General features: G+C 36.9%; 1 protein-coding gene across 2 annotated transcripts in view; it reads left to right on the top strand.

The window, feature by feature from the left end:
- galnt2 (UDP-N-acetyl-alpha-D-galactosamine:polypeptide N-acetylgalactosaminyltransferase 2) overlaps positions 1–17,795 on the top strand; it is a 64,551-nt gene that overhangs the window by 17,608 nt on the left and 29,148 nt on the right. For both annotated transcript variants that reach the window (XM_043254819.1, XM_043254820.1), the window contains exon 2: positions 16,670–16,757. In XM_043254819.1, coding sequence (XP_043110754.1) covers positions 16,670–16,757 — 88 coding nt within the window. The remainder of the gene's footprint in view (positions 1–16,669; positions 16,758–17,795) is intronic.

Here is a 17,795-nt window from a genome sequence, read left to right as displayed (position 1 = left end):
CTGTCTTAATGTTAATGATATTAAAGTTGTTGACTGTTAGTTTGTGTTCATTCAGAGAGCATTAACTACTAACAAGCACAACTGTTGATTTTATTTTAATAATGCATAAGTAAATGTAGCAATTAACATTTAACTATGATTAATAAATGAATTTATAACCTATTGTCCATTCTTAGTTCATTATAGTAGTTAACTAATAAAGCCTATTTTAAAGTGATACAGTTATTAATATATATTCTGTCTAGTTTTGTTACTTTCAGTAATAGTATGGTTATTTATCTTTTTAAAATTGTTTGTTAAAGAGTCTTACAAAATTACTTTTGTATTTCGTTCTAAATAATTTTAGGTTTCAGTTTTCACCCAACTACATCCAGAATTTTAATTTCAGTGCTTCCCTAGAAGTATCCTTATGCTACAAGCATTTACTTTAATAAAATGTTAATAAATGTTAGTATTTTCGGGGAAAAAATAAATTAAAATGAAAGTACTGATCCCCAAATTTTTGCAATGTTTTTATGACAAAATCGAGACACTCACTGTCACTGACCCATCTTATCCTGTACTCCCTTGCACATAAGAGTGTTTTCTCTCCCTCATGGGCGAGAAAGTTGAAGTGTGACATTAAATTACTGCACAAGCGACTCTTCAGCCTGAAGTGCATTCTCACTCCGCCGTCTTTCTGCAACTTATCACATGCTATCACCATCTCCATCTGAAGTGGTAGCAGGATTTCTTTTTACCCCGAGGACCTGTTTGGCATTCAAGGCAAAGGGAGACTAATTAAACATGACTGCCTTTTTATTGTGTGAGCAGGCATATCGTATCACGCTGTTTGAATGATCCAGTCTAAAGGAATCTCAGGCGCTGCATGGGGCTTTTGCGCATTTCTGTCCACTCGTGTAGTAGTTTGTGTTAGAGCAAAGACTCTGGAGATGAAAGCAATTTAGATTCAAGAGCATTTGTTGCGTTTGGTGTTAGTTATGGTCATGATAGTAACCAGAACGGTTTACCCAGTTGCCTGCAAACGAGTTTAGTCTGACTAAATCAAACTAAATCAACTGACAATGCTTCAGGCTAACTTAAACTAAACTTGTTTTATCAAACAGGCCCCAGTTACAGTCCCTGTACTTTATGATCAGATGTTTGGAAATGAAAAGTGTGCGTGTAAATAAGTACATTTTATAAAGATTCAGTGAATTTATTGCATTTTTAACAAAACAAAGACAAATAAATTAAAGTGTCATGGAAAAATCAGTTTTTAGAATAAATCTTTGAAAAGCAAAATGGTGGTTTTCATCTTGACACTTTCTTGCTTAAAAAAGCTCATTTTTATTCTGTGTTTGTGTGGAACACTATGATTTTTTTTTTTTTTTTTTTTTTTTTTGGCATAAAAGAAAATTTTTACTTTTGACCAATACAATGTATTTTTTAGCTACTTTTGACTACAAATCTACCACAGCGACTTACGACTGTGTGTGTTTTTGTTTTCGTTCCAGGGTCACATATAAGTAGAATGTATAAAGTAAAAATGTAGACTTATGTAAATTGATGGTTACAATATACAGACATTAATATTTGTTACTTTTTAAACTTAAACTAAATTGACTTTTGTCTGCATTTGTGTGTAAGCGATCTTAACTGCAAAACGACTCAGAATGCCCATGCCTATGAATGTAAATGTCAGTCAGCGAAGCAATTTAATGTGTAATGACTTGTTTTGACCTGTCAAAACAAGGCAATCAGTGGGAATTAAGACAGGATGTACTGACGACACGGCCAACCCATTGACCCACATTATTCCAACAATCCATATTTTGAGCTCAAACAGATCATTCTTGCTCTCTCACCAGCTATTCTTTCTCGCCATTTTTTTTTTTTGCTCCGTTTGTGTGTGGTTTCATCATCTCTGCTCTGACAGATCAGGTCTGCTGTCACATGTTGTTTACAACTCTGTTGCCACTGGTCAGATCTTCCCAATTTTCCAGCAAGAATGCTTTTGTCAAACCCATCACGCTTATGTTTGGTGACAGCGGCCTGTAGTTCACAGATGTTTCTGAGAGAAATCTTTGTAAGTCCCCAGCCATTAATGCGATTCGTGTGGCTGAACAATAAAGCTGAGTGATTCAATGGCTTATCTGTCTGAAGCTCTCGATTCTGCTTGCACAATCAGGACTCAACAATGAGGATTTTCCCTTGGTCCACTCATGACTTTATTTGAGATTTATACTCGCACTGCCAACATTTCACTGGCCCCATCAACCTTTTTAAAAATTTATTTATTTTTTTAGCCCTCGAACATTTGTTTTTAATTCATGTTGTAGTGTACCTTTTTTCCTTTTTCTCTCTGGTAAGCTGCATCATGACAGCTCTTTAATGTGCTTTTATGTGATTGACATTTTTCCCATTATTTGTTTTTGTACAAACTTAATATCAAAAGGGACAAACACTACAGGAAAAGTGCAAACTTGAAAAGGTTACGGTGCTCACAGCAGTGTCACGCCAGATTCAGCAACACTGTGGGAACTTTGGAGTGGCCAATTTGTGGCCTGGCCTGTCTGTCATTACACGTCCTTGGGTTTCCTCTGAAGAGCTGTAATTATGATCAGCTGGCCACTGAGCTTTCAGTACCGAGTTGCGTACTGGTTTCATGAGTGCTTTTGTACCTAGCCCCTCAGTTTTATTCTCCCTGGGATGAGCGTGAGCTACATGTCATTTTCTCTCTGTGTGCACCCAGCTACTTTCATGAATATAAAACTCCAACATCAACTCCCTAGTGTAGGGGATGAGAGAAATCAGTTAGGGAGTTTAGCTGCAAGTTAATCAAGAGGGCTGTATGATGGCTGTATATTTTTGGCCTTAAAGCACACATAAAGCGGACATTTGTACAAGACGTGCATTAACTGCCAGATCCCTGGTAAACATATTTTGAGCAATCTGCATAATGAGCAAAGATCTGCGTGGTTTGCTGAAATACAAACGTGAGCTCCGTATGAACACGCTTAATGATTTTTCCACTTGTCATTTTTGCTGATCGATAAACCCAGGAGAAAATAAATGCGACAAGGTACTCGTCAAAGTTTCGCTTAATATCCAGCACTTTTTAGACATGGCTGTTGTGTCTGCGTGTGGTGTTTATTTTTCTCTGCCAGTGACCTGATTGTGCCAGTTTGGGGCAGTGCATGTCAGACCTCCAGTTCCTCTCGCACCTCAGAGACCTGGACAGTGGACAAACACAGCGGAGGGCTCAAGGCTACACAATTGTCTCATTGAATGTCCTTAGCTCTGCTTGCACTCGAGCGTGACTTCTCACAGTTTGTTCTGCGCAGGTTTTGCCCTCGAACCGTCAGCTGTGCCTGTTAGTCAGTCCCAAGCTGGATGCACGCTGCATGATTTTTGCTCAAATTAGGAGAGATTTCTTTCATCACAGGGCAAAATCTGGCTTTGAACGATTAGTGTGATGTCATATAATCAAATGTTTTTTTCTAAATCAATACACTACTTGCTAAGCCATTGTTTTTCTTCATTCACTGGTGAATTTTGAGATTTGGCATTTGTAATTGCACAGTGAAAACATTCAGAATACACATTTTAAGTTTATTTTATTACACTTTATCATATAGATTTTAAATACAGCCGTTTTTAAATGTATTTTTCTTCATGTACTACTGAGCCTAAAATCTCCACTGCAGTCACGCTTGCATAGACCAGACTTTTCTGTTTTATTCTTATGTATATTCTTTAGGGAGGGCATTGCTAATGTATCATTCTCCTTTTTTGTATTCTTTTTATGTTCCTCATGGCTAGTGAGAGTGATGAAAAGAAATATTAAAAATCGCCCTTTCAAAACCTTGCAGAATGTCAACAAAATACAAGAACTTGTATTTATCCAATGTTCATATTTTTGTGCTGTAGTTTGTGTATTTAAATTACTGTATATTTAATTGGGCAAGTTGCATATTTAAACATTAATTTCAGAAAATCCATAATAATGCAAAACAGTTTTGCACTTGTTAATGCAAATTATTAACAGGGGAAGTATGGTAATATCTGTTAGTTTTAAAATTACTCTATTTACCTGTCATGAAAAAAAAAGATGCTTTTAGTTTAGAGAATTTACATCCTTCTTTCACTCAGCCATGACAGCTCCCAAGATTTTTACTTCTTTCAAGAGCTTGCTTGGATTTATGCAGTACCGTTTCAATTTCGTGAGTCAATGAGAATGTCAGAATTTGACACGATTGATGTAGAAAAAAGAAAAAAAAAGCCAATGCTGTCAGTCGTGACCAAAGTCTGATATATGATATAGTCTGATATAATAGACTGTTGATATCGTAAAGTTTAGTCAAGATCTCACTGGGGTATATCGTGCAATCTGACATGGAACAAACATAAAGGACAGGGGGGGAAAAAATCGCCTGGCATGTTTCTCCGCTTCCTCCTCCACAACTCAGAACAGAGCATGAGAGGATGAGAAAACCGACTCCAGAACATTTGTATTCTCAGTTTGTGTAGTTTTGGTTTTGTCAAAACTACAGTGGCACCTAACAGTCGGGGCTGCAGAAGAACAGGCTCTCATTTCACTGCCAAAGGTCTCTTTGTGGACAAAGCACATTCAGTTTTACAGGCACAATATAAAACGTGCTATTAAGGGATTTATCATAGCTGTTGTTTGACGTGGCCTGCTATTTTGCTCACAATGTAGAGTTATGTTCGTGAAAAACTACCCACCTGCCCTAAACAGCAAGGCTAAGTGTTGGAAAAGAATCTAATCGTATCCTGAGAGGTTTGTTTTAAGGCCCTTTTCTCATTAAAAATCTCCCCATGTTCCACCGAAACTGCTTCATATAAAATATGTTACAGTTCATTACAAGTACCTGGAACTTACAACAACATTGTGTCAATGTTTATATCATCATCTTTAATTTATGGTTAAGCAATGCCTGGCCTGTTTTTCTCATGCTAACCAACCTTGTTAGAGTCTCAAAATGTAGACTTTTCATGTAAAACACCATTTCTTTTTCTTTTATTTGTTTGATCTGTTCATAAAACATTGTATTGCAAAGGTAGTTCCATGAGGTTATTGAGTCAGACTTTCCAGTGTTTTCAGTAAATTCCCCAGACACACTTATTTGGTCTTCATTTATGCCTTGTGTAACCGTTTGCTGAAGTTTTGGTCGTTTAATCATCCAGAGCTGAATCCTATTCCAGAAGATGAAATTGGTGCTGGGCTTTTATTCAAATTAAGCCATTTGGTTTAGAAATTGCGATTATTTTATCATTTTACAGGCTCAAAAACTTAAGCCGTCTGGTATAGTTTAAAACACTGAGATCGCTGGCTTTAAAGCAAGTGTTAACTGACTCTGTGAGTACATTTACAGGTTTTTCTTCACTCCTAGAGTACTCTGGCAACTTGTGTTTGCTTAAAACTCCTAACATGTCCTTCAACGTCTTGTCATTCCAACCAAAAGGAAAATAGCTCAGCAAGTTGAAACTAAAAATAGATTTTACTTTTTTTTTTTTTCCCCCTTTTTAAGACAAGTGGAAAGTGTCCGGTTATTGTATCCTTGTTCATTCTTTTATTTGTCTCCTTCAAATGTTTTGACTCCTTTTGTCCCATTACTGCTATGTTTTTCCGACATAGTTGGTATCGAGTGGAAAATGAACCTTATGGTGCAATATTGTTTTAGCACAACTGGAGCACTCTTTTATTGGCAAATCGGCATCCAGGACCAGAATGTTTATACTTTAGGATTTTAAGATTTTAGTATCTTCTTCTAAATTATCCAGTAGACAGGCAGTATGTCCCTTTCTCTCGCGCTTGCCTGGTCTCGTATTTCCTCAGCGGGCAGTTAAAGATGAGTGGGCAGGCTTGAGTGACAGTGAGGTTGGCCGTTAATGCTCCTGCCACATTCAGCCGACTCCTGCACCTCGCTCGGACTTTTTATTGGTAAATTGGAAACAGTGGGTAGTCTGGTGGAATAACGCTGGGTAGATGCTTTCGTGGAGCATTTCTTTTAGTCCAGGCCTTGGTAACCATGGTTACAGCCTCCTCTCCTTGCAGAAGACCCTGAGGAGTCATGGCTGTTTGATTCGCCATTAGAAAAGCCGCCTGAAACGTAAATGCTGTAATAAATACCTGATTGGATTTCATTACATTTATGCACACTGGACGTGGCTTTCACTAATCTCTAGGGTTTTGCTCAGTTTGGGGCGTTTCGAGAAACAGTAAGGTAATACCATTTGCAATTGTTAGGGATAATCACAACTGTTTGATTAAAGTGTGATTATTTGCAAAAACTATGATTTAAATCACCATATTGATGCTCTAACAAGTGATATTAAGCGAATTCCTTTACTGTGGGATCTTACAACATACACTGAATGTAGGGTGATCAGGTTTTAGTTGCTTTTTAATATTTAATGCTTCACCCAAAAGTTAATATTGTGAACTGCTCTTTTTATAGCAACTAACTGTCTTTGAAAATGTTTAACTGAGGTCTCAAAGACTAAGAGTGGAAAAAGTTCAAACATACATTGCTGTTTTATAACATATTTAACAAAAATAATTCATCATCATCATTATTATTATTATTATTATTATTATTATTATTATTATTATTATTATTATTATTATTATTATTATTATTATTATTATTATTATATTACTGTAATATCCAGGCTGCCTTCCAAAAACTTCAGGGTATATGGAAAGTGGGCCCAAAAGAAAAATATTTGTAAATGCATTAATGTATTATTGATGTAATTGTATCCCTTTGCAATGCTTTCACAAAGACTTAAAGAAAACTGTTTTATGGTATGATTCCAAGTGCAGTGTAAATAAATGACTTAAGGTGCATTACCATTGAAAATATCATTGTCAGCCCAAGTAATTGTTTTAGAAAGAGATTGAAGTACAGAGATATTTGGGAAGAGAAGCCTTTGATAAACCAGAGGTCCATTTTTCGTACATGAATTACTTAGTTGGATTTTCTTGTTGATGATTTGATGTTGATGAATCCTGATCCAGGATTGTTAGGTTCTTCTACGCTTATCCTGGAGCTACTGGCATAGCAACAGGTATGTCTGCTCTGCTCATGAACAGGTTTATTTCAACTAAGCAGGATTAGTTGAAGTCCAAATTTTCATGTCACAGCCACTGCAGTTTGGGCAGTTTTACTTATTGTGTTTATTTGTACGGTGAGCTTTTATGCAGCTGGCATAGATGCACCGAGATGCATCAAATCTCAAAAAGTAATTTAAACACAGTCAGTTATGTCTTAAGATGGATTTTAAGGATTAAGGAACTGTAATTAATGCTATCAAATATAACACTTCAAAATAAAATTAATTGTAAATTACAACACTCTTGACACTGAAAAATGCTAAGCCTGTATGCAAATGCTAGAAACTGTGAAAAATAATAGGATATTATTAAAGGTTTTTTTTACTCTTGTTACTTTGCTCACTTTGCTGTTTTCTTGATCTTAAATGATTAAATGATGTCATTACAATGCTGTCTTGTTGCCAGCCAATCGCAGCATCGCTGAATTATGATTTGAGTATTGAAATATCTGCCCTTTTCAATGAACATGTTATACTGAGTAATCTCAGACTTAACTTAATCAAACTTGTTTGAAGAACTGCATTAGCCAAAGATCAAATATCATGATTAAAAGATCTAACATCTATCAGATCATCTCAGATGTATCAAGCAAGGTTTGAGGAACGAACCCCCGGGGTACACTTTCTTTAGAAGATAGCAGTTAAAAATGTAGCAAATATCTGTATTGCCCGTTGTCTCTATTTGATGTATTATTTAATTATTTTATTGCTAGATTATATGTCATTTTTCTACTAAGAATATCATAGATCTCCGTAAATGGTAGTGACAGATTTGTTATGAGAAGTAATTCTATGTGAATTAGTATATTATTACTAAAAATAAATTATTTTTGCTAAACAAGAGACAGTTTTATCATTGCATGTCCTTTTTTTCCCAACAGCCTGGTACTTTTTCCTCTTGAGTTGCTTTTCCCTGTAAATCTTGAACTTTCTCTTCAGTTTTCAGTGTTTGCTGGCAGCAATAGTTCAGTTATTGGTTGCAGTCCATTATGGCAAAATGTGACTGTCTGACTGCAGGGTTTTGTGGAGGATATAGACAGCAATTACTTTTTAATGATTCTGAACTGCTTCAGTAGTGACTATAATAACAGTTTGGCCATAACTCCATTAGTGCATCACCTTCACCCACAGTCAGCTAAAAGGCCTTGTGTACCTTGTCTCATCTTCAACATGTCGTAAATTTCGTGTGTGTATCTCATTCTTCTTTCTTTTATGTGCTTGATAAAAGTGATTTCTGTCTATAAAACAGACTTCTAGATGATTGTTGCTCTTGTCGTTTCGGTGGCTTCTATTTTCGAGATGGATTCCTCCACGTTTTTGTGTAAATTCTAGCTAAGAAAATGCTCTCGCATGCATCTGTTTTGTGTTGGCTAAATGTATGAAAGCACTGTGTCAAGCTTGCCCATTTTTTGCAGCCTTATAATAGAGAGGCGCTGCTGTCAGTGGCTTTCGTTGCGCTCTGCCCGGTGCTGATGCATCAGAAACAAATTCAGGCTGACAGTCACTGGCAGCTTGATTGTAGCATGTTTCTGTAATTCAAGTGTAGCAAAACCGAAGTGATTTCTCTAAGAGGAAAGATCATGTTGGTATACATTTGGCTCGCTTTCTATTAATGGTTTGATAGGTGTGAAGTTCTTTTGCTTTTTTGTTTCGGATTAGGGATGGTCGATTAGTCCTCCAACAACCATTTTGTAGTTTCTGTAAGTTTTTGTTAGTGGTGACACTTTTGTTTTGCATTTGTGTTTTCTTTTAGCTCCTAGAGTCATAGGTAATGCAACAGTGTTACTTTATTTTTTATGCATTTTTTTTTCTGCATGTTTGCTTTGATTGCACAGATGCCCTTTAGAGGAAACCTAAACCAACACTATAAACAAGCAGGATGTTGCCATTTAGCAGTTTCTTTTCATCCAAAGCAATTTACAGCAGACCGCTTGCTGAGACGCCCCCCACCTCTCAGGAACCTGAAGTTAACAGCTTTGTTCAATGGCACAACTGTGATAAGAACTCAGCTCTGAACAGTAACGATAATTCAGAGCCAGTCGACAGAGCTGTAGCTAATATGAAAAGTGCTTAATATTTTATTGTGAATTTGTATTACTGTAATTAAAAAAAAAAGCTCTTTATATTTTATTTAAATAAGGTGGGGGTTTTTATGTTTTGCACTAAATATTTAAACATTGTTATTTACATGTTCAATTTGTTTTGTTTTGGGGTAAGTAACCCATGAGCTGGCCTTAGCATTAAAGCAGTAGAACATCTTTATTCATTGGCTTGCACCAACATGCATGTATCTTTGAATAATTTAATGCTACTAGTCTTGTCAAATTCTGACTCAAGTCGGTAAAGATTTCGGAAGAACACTTAATTGTTCCACCGTGGAGACGATTTTTTTTGAGTAAGATTTGACGATACTCCTCCTGCACTTTCACTTCACAGTCTGCAAACAGAGCAGCTCTGAATCTTAAGCAAACAGAGTTGTCTGGATTTCTGTACAAATCCTCATCAGCACTGGCATTTTAGCTACTTAATTGGGGTCTTGTGTTCTTGGAGGCTCTTTGTGTGGAAAAATTAGCGTTCATTCAGCCACGCTAACCTGACAGGTCTTGGTCAAATCGACTCGCGGGTCTCTCCTGCAGTGGAATGATGGGAAGGAGGCTGTGGCCATGGGCTGTCAGCGCACGCAGGGTGCCATGGTTGATCTTTTGGCAGGTAATTGCAGTAATTCTGTGATGCTGGGCTTGATTAGCGAGCTGTCTGTGGGTGGGAGAACAGAGGTTTTGGCTCTTCAAAGCCTTTGCGCTCTGGCCAGGTGCTCTTCATTAGTTATACCAGCCCTGGGCAGCATGCTAATGGTTTTTCCTCATTCCGTCAGTGTTACCAAGCAGCGAGAATGCAAGGTCATTTACCTCTGTTTAACATGTGAGCTGTAGCTCACTTATCCAGTTAATTAGGGATGGGGTCTCAATGGTTGACTAGTCATCCAACAACCAAATATTAGATAGTGAGATGATTTGTTTGTTTACTTTGTTTTTGGTGATGCTTTTATTAGTATAAATACAGACACCCACCACTCCCTCCCTAAAGAAATGGATATGATCGGGGTGAGGTGAACCAGAAAGTGCTCCAGTTATTCAGGGCTTGCTCAAGACCAAAGTGGCATCGAGAGACATAAAGGTCAGTGATACAAAGAAAAATCTAGTTTTAAAGTTTAAATATTGGCTTAAAATAGTTTATATAAAAAAGCTTTTATATAATTTTCAAAAAACATTTAGAAAGCAATAAAAGGTTTAAGTCAACAGTTGTGGTGGTTTGTTGTTGTTGACCGAAGCTTTCAGGAAATGCTGGACTGTTTCAGTTGCCTTTTGTTTCAACTACATCTCGGCTTATAACGTGTTACTGCACATTTCAGAGCTTGAGGAGGAGTTGAACTGTCTTCTTACCGCTCTTTGTTTTATTGTCTTTAGGCTCGCCACACCTAGACTAATGTTGTAAATCCAGCACAATGTAATCATTAGAGCTCCCAGCCAACATTTCAGCCAGCATGCAAAGAGTGGGGTTGGCTTCAGCAAACATGAAAGCGTGACTCATGCCAAAGATGCAAATTTTGGGAGCTAGAGTTTCAAATTCAGATCCAAACATCTAGCATACAGATGGTAAAAACGTTACAGTCTACACAGACGAAGCAGCTCAAAGCTTATTACCTGAAAAAGAGAGAAAAGATGTCGTCTGTTTTTAGATTTTAACCTTCATCACACGCCCCATCACTGTGTCTGTCTTGGCATGATGCAAAACTCTGTCATCGAGCCTTAGTCATTAATAGACATCTGTTGAACTATTATTATCTTATGTAGTTTAATATCCAAATGCTTGGAGTTCTGTGAAAGTTTCAAGATAAAAGTTGAGAGCTTTTTAGGAGCTAGTACAGACGTTACATCATTAGCCAAGTAAAGGTAGTGTACAAACACAGGACCAGTGCTCTCACCATTTATGCCTAATGCATTTATAACAGTGGAACTTTAGCATAATGGAAAAATCCAGTATGTCCAAAAAGAGAAACTGTTGACTGAAACATAATTGAGCAGGAACAGCTTCTGGTCTTCTTTTGAAGGTCTACCTAAAGATTAAAAAAAAACAACCAAAAAACCCATTTGGCTAGAAATTGATGAGGCATGCTTCATGAAGAAGTTATTGTAGAGTCATTGACGTAGTTTGTATTGCAAGGTAGGGTAACGCACCTTAGGTACCACAATTGTTGCTTGTCACTTGTCAATAGCTCAAGGACTTTATTACATTATGTGAAATTAAATATAAAATAGTGACGTTGGGATGGTACGCTGCTGAGTTGATGATTCACCGTGGAATTTTTGGAGTATATTGAATACAGGAATTTAATTTGTGATGCTGTATGTGATTAGAAGTTTTTTCCCTTTTTAAAGACGTTAAACAGTCAGACCATTACATTTTTCTCCACAATGTTGATTTAATTGTGATTGTAATTTTGCATCTGGAATGCAAATGGAGAGAATAAGTGAGAATGTTTTGTATAATATAGGACCCTGCTTCTGGTGCTGCGTTTCGTCAAAATGAACAGACCTGACATAGCCAAAAAAACAAGAAGTTAAGTGCATTTAGAAAATGTACCAGATTAAATTATTCTGTATGATTGAATTATATTAAAATAACTGGAGCTAGACTAAATTTCCATGTTGTCCAAATTAACAAAGTTTTATTAATTTTTTTATTTCTCTACAATTTATTTATTTATTTATTTTTTAAACAAAGTGGCCTTATCTTCTGTAAATGGATTTAATCTAATATTCATTTCATGTCACTGAAAAAAATACTAATTAAATTTGCGTGTGTGTGTGTATACACACCCTGGATGTAGTGTGGATGGATATATAAAAACATTGTTAGAGTAAATTTAATTCAACTGTCAGCGCTTTGAAGGTTTCCCATCACTGATCAAATTGAATCTTTAATTAAGCTCTGTTTCACCTGCTTGGAGTCAGAGGCCGGTCTGTGACTCATTTCATTCCCCAGCTCACAGCATGACTGCTGATTTCTGGGTGTGACTGGGTTCAATAATTGTCTCCGTCGCCAGCAGGTGAGGCTGAACCTGCCTTGAGTTTTTCCATCTATGGGGAGTTGCTGTGTCAGGTGGTAACTGGCAGTCTTACGCAAGTCATACACATGATGGAATGGCACAGCTGGACGGAAAACACAGAGCAAACCCTTTTGCCACAAAAACAACAGTTTGGGTCTGGAGCTCTTGGATGAATCAAGCAGTGAAATGTGTTTGGATGTGTTTGGTGTTCAGTACTACCATTGCAAATATTTACATCCATCAGTCCATTACAGAGCCCACTTTGTAAGGAGAAAGCACCTTTAGTTTTCATTTTTTTCCCTTTGTTGCCCAGCCCTACTGTACACAAATAAAAAGGTTTTTCACACATTTCGTAGTATAACCATTTTGGGTTCTTCAAACTACTTTTGAGTAAATAGTAAAAATGATTTGATTTGTGTGAAGCACATTTAGAGTAATTAATCTAAAAATTTAATTAATCTAAAAAACATTTTCTGGCAAAAGTTCCATGGATGTTAAAGCTTCTTCACAAAACCATAGAGGCCAATAAAGATCCTTTTTCCTTTTAGAGTATAATATGTCGACCTATTCTGCACAGACATGCAGAGAAAACCAAGCCGGGCACGGATGAATGTAGAAATTGAAAGAACTGCTTGGAGCAATATGCTAGAATGTAGAGCATTAAATCTGTCCTCACCTGTGCTGTCAATAAACTTCCCACCCAATAGTCAGTGGTTGAGCTAATGCACCGATTCTCTTTGCTAAATATATTACAAATTGATGCAAATGAAAGATGTCTGTTAATTGCTTCACTCTTTCTGTCTTGGCAGCGCAGAGTAGAATTAACAAATTATTTTTGGAGGTGTCAAAAGATATTTGTGGTCGAAGCAGTTTTTACCGCATTGAAAATTTAGCCCTCACATATGGGTTTGTCAAAACGTATGGCGTTGTGCATTGAGCTGTGATGAAAAATGTTTTTGATTTGTTTTGACACCCAACCATGGATTGCGAGTGTGTGCCCTGCTCCTGTTGTAGCACAGCACTGTGGAAACTCATTTGTTCCACCCTGTAGCACACAGTAATGAAGGGATAAAATAGTCCTTTTATTTTGTGCTGAGGTGAATTGCATCTTCTACGTGTTCCTGGCAGCTGACGATGACAGCGGTCGCTTGCGTTAAAGACGTTACTCGCAGACATGCCATCTTCTCCTCATTTCTGCCTAAAGTATTTTAATAAGGTTTTAATGATGCTTCCTGTTTTTGCATTTAATTTATAGCAGTGACCTTGTTGTCATAGCAGATTGGTGTTTAAATATGGCAACCAGTGAATTGACCGAAGTAGTATGAAAGAGCTCAATAAACATCGTCTTTCTGAAGTTTCGCCACTCTAAAGTGGTACTTTTCATGAATAGGGTTTCTCGCATTTCAAGGATGCGCGATGCTTTAGAGGCCAGGTAGTTTAGAAAATGTTGTTTTGAAATATTTAGAGGTGTTTTATTTAGTTTTGGCTTTTTATTTATTTTTTTACATTTTACAATCAATTAAATTTTAGCTGAAAACATCTGTGATTTGTAATACTTACAGGCATAAATATCAAAATCATTTAAAGTCAGTGTAAAGTCAATATTAAATGTGTGTTCTGAGTTTGTCACACCACAGAAAAATGTGACCCAGCTAAATTTGAATGCAAAAAAATGAGGTAAATAAAATAAATAAAAATAAAAGAATAAGCTGCCCTCTCCGCTCTCAAATGCTGTGGGCGTGTCTGCTCGCGGCTCTGAAACCACGCCCACTCACGGCAAAGCTGCCGTCTCTGTCTTTCTCAAACAGCTTGATTTTAATAAGGAGACAAAGCTCAGTTGTTTTGTAAATTATAGCAACCACGTAACTTGAAGGCATATCTAGATAGCAAAATGTAGGATGGAGTAACTAACGGTAATGATAGTAACTTTAGATAGCAAAGTTATTATGAGTGTGTTCGACTTGAAGCAGCACTGTGCAGAACGATCAGTGTTTGAAATCAAAGTACCACTAGAGCGATTCAAATCATGATGCGCGACTGCTCTCTATAGCTCTCACTGTACTGATGTCACACAGCGATCAGTCAGCGCTGCTTCAAGTCAAACACAGCTAGTAGTTGTGAATAGTTTCACCAGAGGGGCAGTGCTTTGTGGCTCCATTGCGTCACCGAGCTCCGATTTAGACCCGCCCAATAAAACCTGTTTAACGGTATGACTCCACCATTAAGTATTATACAGTACTTTGTCTTTGTAACATGTTTCAGCATTGCATTTCTTGCATTTTATGATGTTTTTTTGTAAAACCAGTCTGTGTAAAATCAATTTTGAGAATGGTTTGTAAACGCTAAAGAAAAAAAATAGTTTGTTTAGCATATTTTTTTTAGTTGTCGTTTTAAAAACCATGGGATCTATGTCTTGAATATTTAGCCAGAAAAGTTGTAGCAGGACACTCAAGACCTAACCCTTAAAACATGAAATGATGAATGAGGATGGATTGCAAATTTCATGTGTTCTGAGCACTAAACTTGGTTATCTGGCATGTCATTGCCAATAACTCGTAATAGGTCATGAGCTGTAGAAGAAGACCAGCTGCTGAGGGGAAGCTCCGTGAAGCTTGGCAGGACGTTCCTCTTTTCTCAGCATTCTCTCACACCTGCTCCCTCACCCTGCTGACCCAAGAGCCAGAATTCCCTAACATGAATCACAATCTGGGTCAGTGAAAACTCTGGCTTTGCTTGAAAACTCAGCAAAGGCGTCATGATGATTTGAGTTATTGTAGCTCTGGAGATTCTGGTTTTATATTAAAATCATTGATCCATGTCAGTGGCTTTAACAAATTTGACATAGCTGATCTCCTTTCGCTGACAAGTTGATTTGAGGCACTAACACTTAATATTACGTTGTGTGTAAAATAGGCATAAGTGATTATTTGTATTAATTTTTACAGTGGAACATTTTGTGGTTTTAATCATGTTTTCTTGGGCTGGTGGAGCAGACTTGGGTCCAAGTGGGCTTTGGAAGTGGCTCTGCGATTCCAATCTGCCCTGCTTCTCCAGACTGCACATTTATTTACTGCTAACCTTGGCAGAGGGTCGGGCGTGAATTATTACTAGCTCTGTGTTTTGTTGTGTGGTTGTTTGTTACTCATGGGCTTGGCCTTGACACGATTGACAGAATACCCGTATTTTCCGACATTTGTTATCAAGGGAGCTCAAATGAACTGACTGTTTTGTTGATGCCAAAGCCTTCTGTAGATTGGGTAATCTTCACCAGCTTTCTGTTGGCTCGTGGCCATGGTATGCCCTGGTTTAGTGGGAATAGTGTCTGCTCAGGCTTTCTTCTTGCGTTCATGGTCTGTTTGGTTTTCACAATACCAAACTTTCAGTAGTTGGGACCAGTGGAATTTTATGATTCTTGGTAGCAATTTAGATGCCGTAGCTCCTTGTATATGAAGTATAAATACATGAATATTAAATAATAGAAAACCAGACAGTCTAATAGACAATTCATACTCTGCCATAATTGTTTATTAGCACATAACCAAAGGAGTTTGTATGAAGACTGCACTGGTTGAATTTCTTTTTCAATGGAAATTTGTAATATTATTCCTTCATTCTTTCATGTTCAAACTCTCTTGGTTACATGCTGCTATAATAATGAGCTGAGGTGAAGTCAAAGAATAATAACTTTGTGTCTACAGATTACAGACTAGTCTAAAAGACTTGCAGGCTCAGAGAAAAGTCATCAGAAAGCACTCAAAATTGACTTTAATGAACAGCTTGCACAAAATAGGGGCCTCAGGTTTTCTGTTCGTCAGAAAGATTACCGTAATTTCCATAATAGGAAATTTTTCATTCATCTCGCATGAATGTTTTGACAGCATTTGGCCGCTAAATTGTTGTAGTTGGTGTTTGGTCGTAATAATACTGTGAAAAAACACTTGGTATAGTGGATTGTTTTACTTTTTGATATTTAAATTTTTGACTTCCCTGTATTAGTGAATATTAATTAGGCTAAATAAAATGTGATTTATATTTAACACTTGCTATAATTTAATTTAATTGTTAAAGCATTGTCAGGAGTTGTTCATTTCATATGAATCCCCTTAAAAGAAAATTAGTGGATGTGATCTAGCAGGAAAAAAATATGAAATGCAACACAATACAAGCTTCTGGTCATGAGATCTGTGGTTACTACAGCAACTAGACTGAAATGAACTTTTTTTGTACAATTAAAATTGGACCTAATTCAATGTAGAAATCTGGAATTTTTAGGTTTAGACTAATTTGGCAAAAAAATATCTTTTGTCCTTTGGAGTCTGCACCAAGAAAAATGACTTAATACAACAGCCATGACCAGTATCTCTTTAACTTGTTGTTCAGTTGCCATTTTAGCCCATGCAGTATGCCTTTATGCTCATGATCTGTTCCTCTCTTTGGCAGGATGACTGGAGTGGCATTAATTCAAACAGAATTCAATCACACAGCAATGCAGATGATAAAGCCCACAGCCTAGAGACCCTTCCTCCAGGTAAGAGCCAACCTGACAACCCAAGTGCATAATCAGCTCATGTCAGGATTAGCCCGCTCTCATAATTCAAGTTTTCTTTTTCCGTCCCAGATGAATAATGAAGTGTTTCTTCTCAGGGAAATGCTTGAAGATGGACTTTAATGAACAGCTTGTGTGAAACAGGGCATCAGGTTTTTTTCTCCCGTAAACAGAACTTAACTATGAGGTTTTCTGCAGAAGTAGGTGTAGAAGATTTCACTTGGGGGCACCTAAAATGCATGAGAGTGATTTGAAAGTGATTTTGTAACTGGCCTGAAGACAAGAACCCGGTATCTTCACACTTTATTCCCTTTTGTTAATGTACTCCTTTGTGATCTAACCAAACTGGGTTGCTTAATACATTAAGCTTTGGATATTAACGTGTGTTTTTTTTTTTTTTATTGACTTGCTGCATTTAAAAGCAATATAGTAGTAAGGTTGCAAATGCATTATTTATTTAGCTCATTAGTTTCTATGTCATGCAATCGCTCTGGAACTGGGGTCCATGGAGAGCTGTTCTATTAAATTTGTCATGAACATCAGATTATATTCATGTGTCATCGCATACATTACAATATGTTTCCTGTCTGTTGTTGTTGTTCTCCCAGGCACTGTTTCAGGGAATCATCAGTAGCTTCTTGTCTCCTTGTGTTACTCCTGTAATTTAGGTCACCCAAAAGATTTCCACGAAGTAGTCACCTAGGAGTACCTGATCTCATATGTAATAATTAAAAGAACAGATTTAAAGTGATAGTGTACCTAAAATTACCATCTGCTCACCTCATGTTGTTCCTGTTTGATTTTTCCTCTCGAGGAACATGATGGAAAAAAAAAAACTTGGTTACAAATAACCATACAATTAGCATTTTCATTTTCAAGTCATTTCCAAGCAATAACCTGTAGTTGAGAGAGCAAGTGAGTAATCTGAGCTGAATCACTTAGGAAGTTGATTGATTGGTTCATTTTATGATTCAGAGGCACTGTTTATATTAATTTTTTTTATTTTTTTTTTTATAAAAA

Source organism: Puntigrus tetrazona, chromosome 13, assembly GCF_018831695.1.
Source record: "Puntigrus tetrazona isolate hp1 chromosome 13, ASM1883169v1, whole genome shotgun sequence".
NCBI lineage: Eukaryota > Metazoa > Chordata > Actinopteri > Cypriniformes > Cyprinidae > Puntigrus > Puntigrus tetrazona.
Note: the sequence above shows the minus strand (reverse complement) of the source record. Positions and strands in the feature narration are given on the sequence as shown.